The sequence below is a fragment of the Vicugna pacos genome, chromosome 2 (genome assembly GCF_048564905.1).
Source record: "Vicugna pacos chromosome 2, VicPac4, whole genome shotgun sequence".
Lineage (NCBI taxonomy): Eukaryota > Metazoa > Chordata > Mammalia > Artiodactyla > Camelidae > Vicugna > Vicugna pacos.
The window spans coordinates 42,156,897-42,173,649 of record NC_132988.1 but is presented as its reverse complement, the minus strand read 5'-3'; the positions used below and the strand labels follow the sequence as shown (position 1 = coordinate 42,173,649).

Here is a 16,753-nt window from a genome sequence, read left to right as displayed (position 1 = left end):
TCCACACATATACATACAGTTATGGTTATAACTTGAGACACAGAAAAACAGAAATACATTATGAAGCCAACTCCATTCAGGGAAAGCAGAGTACATCATATTTCATCAGTTCTTATGACTCACATTTCTTACATCTTAACATCTTTAAAATAGGGATGCACCTTAAAAATGATGACATTTTTACACCTCTATAGGACAGGCAACAGTTGTGACATAGCTGTCATTGCCTGTGCATGTACAACTATATGCGAAGTATTCATACTGTTCATATAATGATCACTTAAATATGAGTTTGTGCGCTGTTAATATTATACGTTATTAAGTAATTTTGCTGTTTAAATGTCTTCAAAAAGATCACACTAAGGTTTAGCACTGAACAAAAAAGTATTGTGTTCACAGAAAGACAAGAAAACAAAGCAGTGTGATATACAATAAAAATCTATGCTCAAATAAATCTAGGAGTCTTTCAATAAATATAACATTAAAAATCTAACTGAAGGTGAAAAGGCTTTGGAGATCTGTTTCATAACACTGTAAATATACTTTCCATTACTAACGTGTGCACATAAAAATGGTTAAGATTAAAAAAATGTTAAGATTCTCAGTTTTATGATTTTTTTTACATTAAAAAAGGCAATGATAAAGCATTGTATAATGTTAACTGCTCTTTTTTCTTAGTACTATATGTTATAATAGTGCTTCTTACAATTGGTGATAGTATCTTAGAATTTGATGAAATACAAAATTTTTTTAAAAGTTCAAAAATGTCAATTCTCCCCAATATTTATGTACAAGATCTATGAAATTTCAATCAAATTCCCAACATCTCTATGTGTATGTATGGAACCTGTTAAGATAATTCAAAGTGCAAAAAGATAAGAACAAAGTGAGAAGATAAAGTCAATTGTAGGTGAATTAGATCGAAATGTGAAAGGCAAAATAATAAAGTTTCTACAATATGAGAGAATATCTTCATGACTTTGGGATAGAGAAAAACATCTTAAACAAAACAAAAAAGCACTAATCAGAAAAGGAACAATAGATAAATTGTATTGCATTAAAAATTACAAACTTCCATTCATCCAGAGTGAAAGATAAAGTCAGACTCAGGGGAGATAAACATACCAATTAAAAACTGAGGAAGGAAGCTTAACAAACACTTCATGAAAGAAGATATGGAGAGGGCTAATAATCATATGAGAAGGTTCCAACCTCATTGTTAGGCAGGAAAATGCAAATTAAAATCACAATGAATATCACTGAAATACCACTACATACCCACCAGCACAGCTAAAATTCAAAGCAAAAAAACTGTCATCACCAAGTGCTGATGAAGACGTAGAGTGATGGGAACTCCCATACACTCCTGACAGAAAGGCAAACTAAAACAACCATTTGGAAAGCAGTTTGGCATTATCTACTAAAAGTAAAAACATGCACATCTAGTGATTCAACAATCCCACTTCCAGGCAGTGTCACTAACAGAAGCGTGTCATGTATGTACATGTTAATGACGGTAAGTGAACGTTCACAGCAGTATTATCTTTAAGAGCCCCCACATGCAAACAACCCAAACACTGAAGAATGTACTGGGGTGTATTCACACAACGGAATCTATACCAGCAACAAAAATGAATGAAGTACAGCCACAGATAACAACATGGATGAGTTTCAAAATTGCAATGTTGAACAAAAAAAGCCAGACACAAAAAATACACTGTGTATTACTCTACTTACATAAAGTTCTAAAAAACAAAATTCATATATGGTACTATAAGTCAAGATAGTGGTTATCTTTGGGGAGAATGGAAGGGGATAGTGATTGAAAGGGGGCAGAAGGGGGCCTTCTGGAATGCTGGTAACGCTCTATATCTTAAGGGTAGAGGTTACCTGGGTGTGTTCACTTTGTGGTAATTATTGAGCTGTGTGCCTATGATCTGCACACTTATTTTGTATGTGTATTAATTAAAAAGGGAAAAATTTTTTTAAATCTCTTTAACAGGTATCATTTTAAATACATGCATTATCATCCTCTCTACATAACTTATTCCATTTGGTAGAAATGAGAGGTATATGGTGTCATATTTAGGGGGGAGGAGGGTGGAGACATTAGAAGGGGAAAAAAAATCTACCAGCTGTTAAACATATTTTCTATATATAATCTGCCTATCTGCTCTTGTCATGAATTCCTAGTCTTCTCTGAAGTGAAAAGTAATCCTTTAAATTTCTGACCCTAAAAAGGTGAAAATCCTTCAAATATTTTTATCTTAGTTTGATTTATTATGCTTCTTGTCAACTTACTAAACTCCTTTTTAACTTACAACTGTACAAAGATTTAAATACACTCTCTTTGCAAAATTTAGTACTGACATAAAGGAAATGATTTGGCACGATACAATATAAAAATATTTTTACCTGCAAGAAGTCAATCTGCATACAAGTGTTAGGCAACTTTGGTGTCAGAAAACAAGTGTCTGTTGCGTAGTTTTCATATGCCATGCTCTCTGGAAGCTGACTGCATTTTAGCTGTGAGCTGTGTTCTCTGACCATCACAGCACTAGTCGCTGATCCTTTCACTTGATGCCCTTGAAACTCAACAGGCTATAGTAAATTATTAAAAATGAGTACTGCATAAATTTATATATTTACAATGCATATATACAAAGAAAATAATGCATAATTCAGCTTTCTATTATTACTTAATGTAAATATTTACTGAGACTAATAATGAAAACGAGGAAACATACCTATTTCTCCAAAAACATGTTATGGGTAGGCTAACTAGTTTAAAGTGCAATGATTTAAATGCATTCAAGTTCAAGATTATTAAGTATGTTTTTTTTAATAATAAACATAAGAAGTAGTAATAACAGGCTGATTAAGCCAGAAAGACACAGGTGTGCCTTTCTTATGCTTCCACTAGACATTATACAACTTTACACTACGGACATCATATGATACTACAATGAAGTTTCTTCTTATCTGTATATTAACTGTACTGCAAACTCCTTGAGAGCAGAAACTTCTCTGCTTCATCAGGGTATCACCTGCATTTAACACCAGGCTTGAAATATAGGAGGCAAACAAACATATGAAGAAAGAGAAGTAAAAGAGGATGCATTTTCCTTTGTTTAAGGGTTTTGTAAACTATCAGGCTATTAGCAAGAGGGATGATAGGCTCCCTACCTCCCAGATGGTCTCACCCTATAGCTCTAAGAAAAAAGGCCTATCAGTACCAAGACAGACATGCACCTTGGAGGGGTGCTTTCATCCCTTCGGAGACTTAGTCTGCTTTCAGACTTCAAATGGCTTTCTCTGCTGCCCTCTTGAGGGTTCTCAGATTTTTACTCTACGCAGGGTGACAAAGCCTACCCAGAACGTGGAAAAATAAGACCGCTGTAAAGCCAAAGGAATGTACATAAAGGATAAATTTATTTCAAACTGATAAATTAACAAAATGACAATAATATATAATCTGAATAATCTCTTATTTAAAACTGAAGATTCTAAACCACACATTTGAAAGAAAAATCAAATCTAAAATGCCTCTTCAACAGGACTTTTGTTGAAAACATTATTCTGAATTTTAAAACATACATATTTCAGAAAAAAAAAAAAGCCTAAAGTTTTTAAAGACTATACATTCTGCTTTGTTTGACTGGGAATACAAATTCTCTACAAGCAAATAGATGCCTTGCTTTCTATGCTGCTATGCAGATCTTTTCCGGAGGGCTGTGGAGTTTTAGGGAAAGCATCACTATTTACAAAACCCAACCATTTATATGCTGTTGTCTCTATCGATTTTTGCTGTGGAGTGGGCAGCACTACTTAGAGCTTGGGTTATATATACTTCCATAGATTCAGCCTGCAGTAAAAGTGGTGAACTATTTATTAAGATCTTCACTTTGTTCTCCACAGAATATTTATTAATTGTATTTTACATATCTTTGTGTCCAATCTCTAGGGAATCCTATGTATAGATAATGCATTATTAGTTCAGAGTAAAAGAGAGAGGGCTCAAAACCAAGAAGAAAAAAGGCAGGGGGCAAGAATTATTAGTTTCTCCTGTTCTTAAAACCAGGTTAATTCCTTATGCTCACTAACCTTCTGCTATGAAAACTCTGATAGTTGTGTAGAAAATAGTAGGAAGACAGAGTGGTTTAGAAAATCAACATTCTTCACAAATTTTACCTTAGGGTCACAGATTTTTCTCTCCATTTGTTTAGGAATAAGAGCTGGAAAAGCAGTCTCTTCTTCACTGCCCAAGGGAAAGAACTAGGATAAAATATCATTAAGTGTATTAGCTAAAATACTTTTGTAGGTGGTTTATGAGTTTAATGGGAAAATACTCCCCAGACTTAAAGTTTGTCCTTTGAAAATACACATGTCATCTCCATCTTGCTTCTCTATACTGACCTACAAGTTACCCCTGGCAAAGGAGAACTCTATAGAAAAAGTACTATACTAATTAATTCTAAAACTCAGAAAATTAGAAAATTCAAATTCTAAACTTTTAATTGAATTATTTTAACACTAGAAAAAAATGAATGGATATGTTATAATTCCCATACTAATATTTATGTTAACATTGATTATTTAATTCAAAAATCTGTGTGAAATTAAAGAAGGAAAAATTATAAAAAGTGTAATAATTTATTTAAAGAATGAACCATCTAGCAACCATAAAACACAAGATATAGACAACAGCAATTAGTTATTTTTAGTTCATCAAGTAATTAGATAAAATAGCCATAATTTCTAATATGAATTACAGACTTAGAAAATGAACTCAACTATAGAAGTACTTTTTTTATGTTTAAGAAATATGGAGGGGAAAAATTGTTCTCAATAGACAGAGGAGGTAAAATAATGTATTTCTTCAAACAATGGTCATTTTCATTTATAACATTATATATAAGCACAACTGCCAATCAAGTAGCTTTTAAAACATTCAACTTATATTTTAGAACTAGCATTTTTTAATACAGTGAGTTTTAAAAATAATTAGCATAGTATCCTCTAACTCCTTTGCTATATGTAGCTAATTACACTTACAGAACTAAGGCAAAGATGGCATTAAGTATATCCTCAAAGAGTACCCTAATTTTAAGTTTTGTTAAGTTCCTTCTATTACTAGTGTCCATGAAGAGATTGTTTCAGAGTTGTAGCAAGAAAACTATTATAAAAATACAAATGTACTCCTATATTAATGCTAAAAAGATTTAAATTTTTTTTGCAGAAGATTGTAAGAGCTTTTTCATTACTGTGAGACTATAAAATACTTTGTTTTAAAAATAAATTTATTTTAAATGGCAACTCATCCTAGAGGGAAAAACAGTGACAGTATTAATTTGCAGTTTATACCTTGTGACAACTATCCTTGAAAAAGTTTAAACCATATTTTTTTAAGTGATAAAAAAAACATTAAAATGTGATCATTTGTAAGCTAAATTATGTAGCTGCTGAGCGTTTATTATTTTATATGTTTGATCTTGTTACATAAGGGTGAAAATGGTTGAGTCACCACAATAGATTTTGTTTTTGTGTTGTTTAGACAACAGAGACTGCAGATGTAGCTGTAATTGTCAATGTCGATTCTTCTATTAGGTAACACTTGCAAGTTTGCAAAATTAGCTTTATGGCAAATGATTTGTTATTTAACCAAATCCTACTGACAACAAAGGACATTTATACAAGACAGCAGGCTATACAAGACAGCAGGCTCATCTAAATATATATAAGAGGATAACTAATTACAAATAAGTTTGAAAACTGGCAATATAAAATACAAATAAATTACATGCCATAACTATATAAATAAGTACAATTTCTGCCTACTTTACATTTTAAAGGTAACTTACCTGCAAAGACTGAAGTGATTCACTCGGTTCAACTTCATTTTCTTTTATCATCTTAGGAATAGAACGGTAATATAAGATAAGCCAAAAGGTAATAGTAAGTTAGAAAATAAAATATAAATTTTATTAGACATAAGAAATATAACACCATTAATAATAATCAAAACAATAAAAACTAAGTGTTGATTAAACACTATTTTTACTTAGCAAGAATTTTAAAAGATCTTAGTACTAGCGACTATGAAGTGAAACAAATATTCATACGTAAAACAGTAAGATATTTCAATTTGAGTTGTATCAAGAATCTAAGAAACTTGTTCTTGGCCTTTCAAGTTGTCAGTTGGAAATACTCTGAATGCCCAAGATAGGGAAGTGTTTGTCCAAAGCGTAGGATATCCACAGGATGGAATGATAAGTAACTTTTAAAAGGTATGTTTAAGAGTTTTTAATGTGAGAAAATACAGTGGTGCTAAGGAGAAAGGATATAAAACTATCTGTACCCATCAATCGAATCCTATCTTTATACCAAAAAAAGGCTGGAAATGTTAATGATAATTATCTCTGGGTGGTATGGTAGGTTTTATTTTTTTCTTTACCTTTTTCTATATTTAAAAAAGGAGGAGAAAATTTATATTATTAAAAAAAATGGAAAATAGAGCATGATACAAGCTGGGGGTAAACCAAACAATGAAAGAATTGTCCCTCCCAACGTCCTAAAAGCATCTTCATTGAGTGAGAAACACTACCCTATATAATCTGTTCTAGAATTCCAATTCATCATAATTAGTACTATTACTTTCTATATTATTTCCATGGTTCTCAAACTGGTGTAACGAGGTACTTTTGGGTGCCACAGTGAACTCAATGGGGACTCCACAAGATATTTTAAATTTGAGGGAAATACAGTTTCATTAGACATCTGTCAGAAAATGAACAAACTACTAACTCAAGGTAGCTCAGTTTCAACAGTGGATCTCGTGTATTTCTTCTAGTGACATCACATCCTTGTGAAGCTGGGTTTTAGGAAACTGCTATGATAAAAATCAATTACCATGCAAAAATCGGGGGGTGAGGGTTATAGCTCAGTGGTAGAGTGCACGCTTAACATACACGAGGTCCCTGGTTCAATCCCCGGTACCTCCATTAAAAATAAACAAATAAACATAATTATCTCCTCCCAAAAAATGATAAAAAAAAAAAAAGGAAGAAAAGAGAAAAAAAATCAATGTGGACCAGGAAACTGAATCTATTTTCCAAGTTTTGAAAAGTTGCACAGTGCCCAACAAGTGCACAGATTCCATTATGGTGTTTATTCAAAAATAAAATGCTTATGGTAATCATTTCACAATTTATGCATATATCAAATCATTATGTTGTACATCTTAAACTAATACAATGCTATATCACAATAAAACTGAAAGAAAAAAACTTACCAAGTTACTAGGACATGATACTTAAGTTTCTAATTCTACTAATTAAATAAATGGAACTGTGAGATTTCTTTTGGCCAAGGAATGCAATAAAAAAAAATTACTGAAATATAGGGCAGGTCATGAACCAAGATAACTTCAGACCCTCTGTATTTCTATAATCTCATCACAAACTACAGAACATTCTATATCAAAATAAAAAATGTATTGACAGAAAAAAATGTACCTGTTGAGGATCCTGGTTCAGATAAGGAGACTTTGGTATAGCTTGTGACACTACTGTAGTCAATGGTTTCCTAGCTATAATGGACAAAACCCAATGATCTTATTTATCAAACATACAGCAGTGCTCTAAAAATTTTAACTTATTTCTAAAATGGAAAGAAACATGGAATATAACTTAAACTATTTTCTAAGTACAGTATGCCAAGGACTGGGAAAACAGCAGTGAACAAAACAAACAAGATCCCTTGAAGAGAGGGACACAGACACAGAAGATAAACAAATCCAGATTGTGATACAACAGGATTTCATAACACAGGGTGATACAATGGAAAGTAACTTTAGGATGATTCGGAGAGACCGCTCATACGAAATTAACATTTATGCTGAGACCTGAAGACATGACAAAAACAGCTATATGAGGGGTAAAAGTGTAGGTGTTCAGGAGAAAAGCAGAACAAGTCTAAAGACTGAGACAAAAAAGCTGGCAAGCCTGCAGAGTGGAACGGACAAGGTGGCTAGACCACATATCACTTTATCAGGTATCCGTTTAAAAGGAGAGTTTTTTCTTAATAGAAATTCAACTCAATACTCTAATTTCTTCTAAAATCACCAATAAGACTATAATTTTAAAGTGGTTTTAAGGAAAGAATAAATTAAATAAAACAACAAAAAAAGTGGATTTTGGAACTAGAGGTTATTTAGAAAAAGGGCTTTAAAAAGGCACTGGATGAAAATTGTGTTTTCCTTTACTGCTTCCACCCAAGAATAAAATTCTAAATTAACATTTCTAAAATATATTTAATCATCTCACAAAAACTTCTACTTGAGAAAAATTTTTTAAAACACTTTCACGTATCCTAAATGGTGGTAAAACTAATTTTCCTATAATTCTGTATTAAGCTCCACGAAGTTATTTGTTATATTCCAATAAAAAATTCCATTTTCTCAAACTGTCTCAGGAAAACCAATTTAATCATTTTTAGAGAAATATATCAGAAAATAGAGTCAATCCTCCTTATTCACAGATTCCGCCTACTTGCTAAAATTTACTTGTAACCCCCAAATCAATACTCAGTGTTTCTGAGGTCATTTGCAGACACGCAGAGCTACAAAAAAAATGAGTTGCTCTATGTGCACATTCCCAGCTGAGGTAGAACAAGGCAACATTCTGCCTTCTAATTTCAGCTCTTACACTATAAACAAGTGTCCTTTTTATGGTCTATTTTGTACATTTTCCACATTTTGGGGCTTTTTGTTGGTGAGTTTGCTATCTAAAATGTTCCCTAAGCATAGTGCTGCCTAGTGTTTCTAAGTGCAAGAAGGCTGTGATGTTTCCTATGTAGAAAACATGTGATAAGTTTCATTTAGGCATGAGTTATAGTGCTGTTGGTCACCAGTTCAAAGTTAATCAACAATATAGAGGGAAGGGTATAGCTCAAGTGGTAGAGCGCATACTTAGCATGCATGAGGTCCTGGGTTCAACTCCCAGTAAATCCTCCAAATATAAATACATACATAAACAAACAAACAAACCTAATTACCTCCTTGTCATTAAAAAAAGAAGAAGAAAACAATATATATTAAACAAGGTGTCTTTAAATGGAAACACATAAAAGAAGGTTTGGTATGGATAATTGACAAAAATGTTCCAACCAGAGGTTTGAAGGAAACTAACCCTGCATTTCTCCTAAAAGCAATGGCTCATTGTTCACTAATTCCGTTATGGTGACTTTATAGAACATAACCACCACAAATAATGAGAATCAACTGTAATCCCCTTTTCCAACTTAATGAGAAAAGAGTAAATTTCCCAAAACTAAATTCTATAATTTCTAAATCTTCATATTAGGAATTCATATCCTTATATGACATTTCATTACCACATCTACCCACATATATTTTTCAGAAGTTTCTTATTTTTAGTTTTTTAGAAAATAAACTAACAATCGTCATCAAATCTAACTACATTTTAAAGAAACATTTTGCTAGGTATAATAATTTACTCCTATTTTTCCTCAGGGATTCCTTGAGATATTCAAATAAGAGTTCAATTTTAACCTTTGAGTATCATAAAGTAACTTGTTCATTCACATTCATATATACATCATATTTATTAAAATGTTCTATAATACTATTTTTCTTGAAAAAATGCTGTTGGCAACATACTATAAGCCAAGTCAAAATACCAATCAATGACATACTGAAATAAAATATCTGCGACAGATGTTATAGAAAAAGGGTTGATATCTCTAACATATAAAGAACCCTTACAAATCAAAGAGAACAAAAAGATCAACAACCATTAAAACACTGGACAAAAGGGTAGAGCAGACAGTTCACAAAAAAGAACAAATGATGCTGAAGCATATGAAAAGCTCAATTTCACTTGTAGTAATAGAAATACAAACTTAAAATACACTCTCATTTCTCATCTATTAGATTGGTAAAAATTCAAAAGCTTGGCGACACACTTGATTGGCAATGCTATAAAGACACAGGCATTCTCACACGTTACTGGTGGGAGTGAGAAATGGTATGATTCCTTCGAGGGAATTTTGAAGTATCTAACAAAGACATACATTTACCTAACAACCCTACTGCTAGGAATTTGCCCTGAAGACACACCTCCAACAACATGCAAAAAGCCCATATAGTTACATAAGTACAGATATATAAGGTTACTTTTATGACATTTGCAATAGCAAAATATTGGAGACTGGTTGCATAAATGATGGTTCATTGACACAATAAAATTATATGGCTAAAAACAAACAAAATGAGGATAAGTCCTATGAATTGATATGAAGTGATTTCCAGGATATATTAGGCAAAAAGAAGCACGGTGCTAAAGAATATATAGAGTATGATAACTTACGTTGAATGAGGGGAAAGAATTTATATATGGAGCTGTTTATTTTTTAGAAAACCACCCCCCGCAAATCACAGGTATGATACATTGGTTGCCTACAGCAGGTTGGCAGTGATAGGATAAAAGACATAAGGAAGGAATCCGAGAAAAATCGACAAGGATGGCAAAAAAGCCCTCATGGAATATAAACTAAACAACGAACTTAACTATGTTTATATAAAATGGTAACATAATCATACCAAGAGATAAAAGATAACTCAGTAACTTTGGAACATAATAATCCAACTCTGTAGTCTCAGGGCATACTCTTAAAACCCCCTCCCCCCGCAAAAAAAAAAACAAAAAACCACCAAAGCAAAAAAAAAAAAAAAATTCCAAAAATGAAAAACAAAAACAAAACCCAAAACAAAGAAAAACAAAACTCCAAGGAAATTTGTTTTTTGCTACTAGTGATAATGGTTTAACAACCTGGAAACTATTTGGTGTGCACTGTAGAATTGAGGAAGTAAATACACTGATGTTGGGCCCCAGGGCTCTTTCCACTGTAAGACTAAAGAAACACAATTAATGGAATGAAGGAAAGAGGAACCCTGCGGTTAAGAATTGGCATGAGAGATACCAGTATGAAATCATTTTTTTCTTAAAAAAGTTATCTCCTGGCACATGTACAAAAATGTATCATAGGAATGAATTATCACACACACACACACACAACCACATACACACACACACACACACACACACACACACACATATATTCACTTATATGTGCCTATATACATACGCACAACATATTTTGGAAGGATACCCTGGAGGTAGAGCGTGGCTAATTATGAGGAGTAGACTAAAGAACTGTGGTAGGAAGGAGACTTACTTTTCACTACAGTATCCTCTATTAGATTGGTTTTACCAAGTACATGTATTGCCTATTTAAATATTAAATACTATGTAATTCTTCAATGTAGCCTCCAGACCAAGTATGTACCTTCTTATCCTCTGAACTATAGAGAACAATCCGAAACAGATATGCCATTCTAAGCTTCAGGATTGCTACCTGGCTCATATGTCTGCTGGGTTCCTTGTTGTTTAAAGGAGTTATTTTTCCTTCTCAGTATTTCCAAGCCTTCTAAAGCCGTACTGTGTTCAGACAATGATTTTAATAGGGAAATGTTATTTACTAATCCAGAAAGTTCTGAAGAATTTCTAGGATTATTCCCATATTGTTTGCCTTCTCCAACAGTTCCCACTTCAGTATCATCCTGCTGTAAGCCTCTACTCCTTCCCAAATCTTCAGATTCAGGAACATGTGCTTCTGTGTCTTTGGAAATAGGATGCTTTTTCCCCAGAGGATAAAACGAAGAATTGGAAACGTGAGTATGTGATTTACCAAGTGCAATACATTCTTCAGAGTGATTCTGATTGGCATTTAATAGTCGGATACTGTTGTCACTGCTAGAGGTTAATGGTAAAACCTGTTCAGTATTTTTGTCTAAGTCACTTCCCACAAAAAAAGGCTGAGGCTGAGCCTTTTCTGAAAACAGGCTGTTTTCAGGATTCTGATTACTGGATATGTTTAAAAACTGAGGACTATGTAAATCTGTGTTTATACCTATAGATTTACTTGGGTGTGAAGCAAAATCATAGTTAACTCTGACTTTTTGGATAGATTCACTAGTGTCTTCATTATTACCTATGCATACATCATCAGTCCACTCTAAAGATGAGTCAAAATTGCTTAATGTGTCATTACACTCCTCTTTTATTCCTTTTCCAGTGTTTCCAGCTTTCCAAGGTACCATGTCAAAGCCTACACAAGTTTTATCACAAAACTGTGATGGTAGAATCTCTTTCATAGGAAATGTCTCTGAAAGTTTGCCCCCAGTAGGCACTGAGAGAGGCAAGTGTTCACTGCCAACTTCATTACCGCTTACATTCTCACATCTTGAAATGCTGTCATGAACCAAAGTTTCCTTTACCCAACCCTCTGAATCCTGGGAGATTTTATTGCTTTCCTGTGACTCCTCCTCAGTGTCACTGGTTTCAAAATTGTTCAGATTAAAAGTTACCTCCACAAGTGGTTGTGCTACATTATTCACAGGTTCATGAATACTACTAAGGTTTTCATTATCAGTATTACTTTTAGAAAATGTATCAGTAATGTCATCAGAGATCCTAGAATTGTTACTTAGTGAAGACTCAATTTGTAGATGTTTATATGCCTTTTCTGGTGTTCCATGTATATTTATCTCCTGAGCCTTTTCTCTGAGAATTGATTCTTTTATATCCATCTGATACTTGTGATTAACAGGCATTTTATTATTTTCTGGAACGTCAGATTCTGATAAGCCATCATTTTCTACATTGCTACAGGTAACTGGTAAATTGCTGCTTTCACAGAATGAAGGAGTTTCTAATTTTACTTCTTGATCCCAGGGTTGATCATTATCATCTACTGGCTTGTCTTCATTATACTTTTTTCCCTTTTCAGCACTTGTTTCAAAGAACTGTATCCTTTTTTGAACAAAAAGGTCTTTCGAATTTAAATTTATATTACCTCCCTGGGCCTCTGGGTTTTTTTCTGTATCATTCCCATCTACTGAAGAAGAATGCATAGTTGAACTCTGTGAAGATAAATATATGGCCCATCGGCTTTTATTTCTCATGGTATTTTCTGATTGATGTTGGTGGTATAAACTTTCTGTGCTTTTCACCTTGGCATCCTCTTCCTGTTCAATTAAGCACTCTGACTTAGTAGGAATTTTTAAACTGCCTTGTGGTTTTATCTGAGGGAAATGTCTTATAATCTCAGAATTTAGTTCCTTAGACGTACTAATTGGCTTGGACTTCAGCAGAGCTAATATCTGGGCTTTGCTTCTAATGTTTTGTGAAACTCCTGAATAGTGAGATACCAAACTCTCTCTTTTCGTGGGCTCGTTGGTCAGTAAAGAATCTGAATGCTTATTTACAGAACTGACAGGAGAACAAAGATAATTTTCTTCACATAGCATTTCTGGGTTAACCTCAAAGGATGGTGTAGAGACAACAGAAGAAAAAGGTATGCCATTTCTTTCTCTGTTCTTATAAGAGACAATGTTCCCATGGTCTGTTGTCATATTATTTATATCTTCCTTGCCAACAGTAGAAAACAAAGGAGGTGTACTGTAGAACGGAGAAAGAAAAATAGGGCCAGGTTTCTTAGCCTCAAGTAAAGCAGCTGATTCACCATTTTCTGAAATAACCATTTTCTTTGGCACTTGATGTGGTCCTTGAAAACCCTAAAAAATTAAACAGTTATTGGCTATTCCATAAACTACAAAGAAAATGTGAAAAGAACTAAATAAAAAAGTGTACGTTTCACAAGGTAAAGTAATAATTAAAATATAAAATTTACTAAGTTAAAATGCAAACACTCATCTGTATTAAGATTATTCTAATTAGGGTTTTCTTCCTTTCTACCTAAGCATATACTACGAAATACTGTTTTAATAACACAACACAGAACCTTCAAAATTCACTACTTCTTGAAACAATTTTGTAAACATACATTGATTTATTATTTTCAACAGAGAAACTTACAGTAAACTTCCTTTTCAAACCAGAAGGCTGACATCCAAGGGACTGGCCAGAAGATAAAAACCTCTTTGAATTTACCGCTGGTGCTTCTTTACTAACATCCTGTTTAATATCTATGCTTCCAGCAACTTTAACCTCTTCGACTGTGATTAAGTAACGATCACTTTCTAAATCATCTCCAGGTTTCACCTAAATTTTAAAGAATAAATGTCAGAATCATATACAACTAATTATCTGATTATCTATGTGTTCTAATAAGCTACTGGCACAAGCAAGGACATAATGGATATTTAATAAATAGTTGTTGAATGAATTTTATTACTATGCACTAGTTAACTATCAACAAGCACAAAAAAAGTAATACAACAACAAAAAAGTCACTAATTTGTTTATTCATCAATACACATTAGGGATGTATACGAGGACTTTTGTTTTACATGGGGGATACAAAGACAAGCAAGAAAAATATGTCTCCTCTCAAGGACTTCATTTAAAATCCATAAAACAAAATGTAATTTTTAAAAATTAAAGCTATTAAATAATAAATTATATATTTTTATAAATTAATGTGAATTGGATACATGCTCATAATTATCACTAATTATAAATTGTTAGTTACTTAAATAATCATATCCAAAAAAAGCACTTTTAATCACCTTAAGAAACAAAATATAGTACTTGCCACCTTCCTGACTGTAGCATAAAAATAAGACTATCAATCTAGTTTACAACACAAAATCTGTGTATTATCATAGATAAAATGCTTACTCTTTACTCATGAATAATTTTAAACAAAATAATAACAGCAGTTGTTACCACTAAGTAAGCATCAAATAAAATAGCATTTCTCATAGACCCTCTTTCAGTAAGTATAAAAATTCCACAACCACTATTCATGTCATATAAAATTTTTAAATAGATTAAGTAACATGGCCAAAATCAACACAATGATAATAGAAATACGCATTTTAATACTTTTAGCATCACCGTACTAAACTGCTAGGCACTTAACATAAGCTATTTCTAATTGTCAGACTAACCCAGTAAAGTCTGGCTAAAGTCTACATTTTACAGTGTGTAAGTTAAATACAGAAAGGTTAGGTTAGGTAGGAAGTATGTGAAAGTGGGAAATGAAACCGGAACAAACAACTCTAATATTCTTATTCTTTATACCTTTAGTTCCCTTTAGTTCCGTTTCCTTCCTTTTCCAACAAAGGAAAACAGAATATTTGAGAAAATATTTTAAATAGGATAATTTCACAAAATATATCCCACTGTAGTTCTCTCCTTATCAAAACCACATAATAGAGTTGGATACTTTCTGGGTTCAAATCCTAGCCCTACCACTGTAACTCTGAACCTGGGCAAGTTACTTAACCTTTTGTATTACACTCCTAGTCTACAAAAATCACAGGGTTTATAAACATTAAATAAAACAAGATCTAAAAGCTTTTAGCAGAGTTTGGCTAATAATAAATGTTCAATACTTAATAGCTATAATTATTAGTATTAGTACCATTATTACTATACTATTTAACAATATTTATAAAGGAAATAAGATTTTTTAACAGTAACTTAAAAGACAGGTACATTAAAATACCTCAGGGCACTTAAGAAATATACTCTCCAAACACTGTCCTTTGTCATCATATAAAATTGCCTATATTAAGACAAAACAAATGTTAAAAACGTTTTTAAAAAAAGAGACATCTTTTTTTCTTAAACATCTTCAAAAGCAAATCAAAGTGTTATACAAGTAAATCATGTAACGAAAGGATTACCCCCTTTGTTAACTTGGATTAGAAAGTGCATCTATCTCAAATGTTTACTAAATATCCATTCAGTGTGTGCAAGAGAGCAAAAGCATACACACAAGAAATTCAAGAACTTAATCCCTACTAGGAGAATCTTGGGATGGGATTGTGGAGAAAACAGAACTGGAATGAGTTAGAACTTAATCCCTACCAGGAGAATCTTGGGATGGGATTGTGGAGAAAACAGAACTGGAATGAGCTCAAAAACAAAAACAAAAAAATCAATACATATGAAATAGTATGAAGAAAAAAGATCAACAGTAAAGAGATGACTGTACCAGCACGGTATGGAGGATTGAGGAGATACTTAGTGCTTGAAATAAGTCATCAGCACTGGGATATGACAATTGTTTAAGAAGTTTAATGAATAAAACTTGTTGAATGTGAGGGATATGGGAGAAAATAGAAGCTAAAGTGATTATCATTTTCTGGCTTTCTCCTTGGGTCTCTCTAGCCATTTTTCATAGTGGTTTCTCCACTAACCCCTTAAATATTAGTTTCCATCACTTTGAAAAACTGTTGGCAGTTCTTTAAAAGATAAACACAGAGTTCCCAAATGATCCAGCAATTCCACCCCTAGGTATACATACAGAGAAATGAAAACATGTCTTCCCAAAAACTTGCAAACAAATGTTCACAGCAGCATTATTCATAATACCAAAAAGTAAAAACAACTCAAAAGTTAATCACCAATGGATAAACAAGATGTGATACATCCATAAGATCGAATATTAGTTCAGCAATAGAAAGGGATAAAGTATTGATACATCCTTCAACATGGATGAACCTTAAAAACATGCTAAAAAAGTCATTCACTAAAGACCACTTATTCCATAACCCCATCCATATGAAAAGGCCAGAATATGCAAATCTGTAGAGATAATAAGTAGACTAATGTTTACTTAGGGCTGCGGGTTGGGTACTGAGTAGTGCCTTGATCAGATTTCTTACCAAGAATCACACTGGACAGTGAATGGATTAATT

At 32.8% G+C, this 16,753-nt stretch overlaps 1 protein-coding gene across 6 annotated transcripts in view; it reads right to left on the bottom strand.

The window, feature by feature from the left end:
* The window catches only part of ZGRF1 (zinc finger GRF-type containing 1), a 65,775-nt gene that overhangs the window by 42,487 nt on the left and 6,535 nt on the right, over positions 1-16,753 (bottom strand). For all 6 annotated transcript variants that reach the window (XM_072938368.1, XM_072938364.1, XM_072938374.1 and 3 more), the window contains exons 4-10: positions 15,556-15,615; positions 13,959-14,144; positions 11,437-13,657; positions 7,515-7,588; positions 5,862-5,912; positions 4,192-4,275; positions 2,416-2,601 (exon numbers count right to left, since the gene is read on the bottom strand). In XM_072938368.1, the coding sequence (XP_072794469.1) occupies positions 2,416-2,601; positions 4,192-4,275; positions 5,862-5,912; positions 7,515-7,588; positions 11,437-13,657; positions 13,959-14,144; positions 15,556-15,615 (2,862 nt within the window). The remainder of the gene's footprint in view (positions 1-2,415; positions 2,602-4,191; positions 4,276-5,861; positions 5,913-7,514; positions 7,589-11,436; positions 13,658-13,958; positions 14,145-15,555; positions 15,616-16,753) is intronic.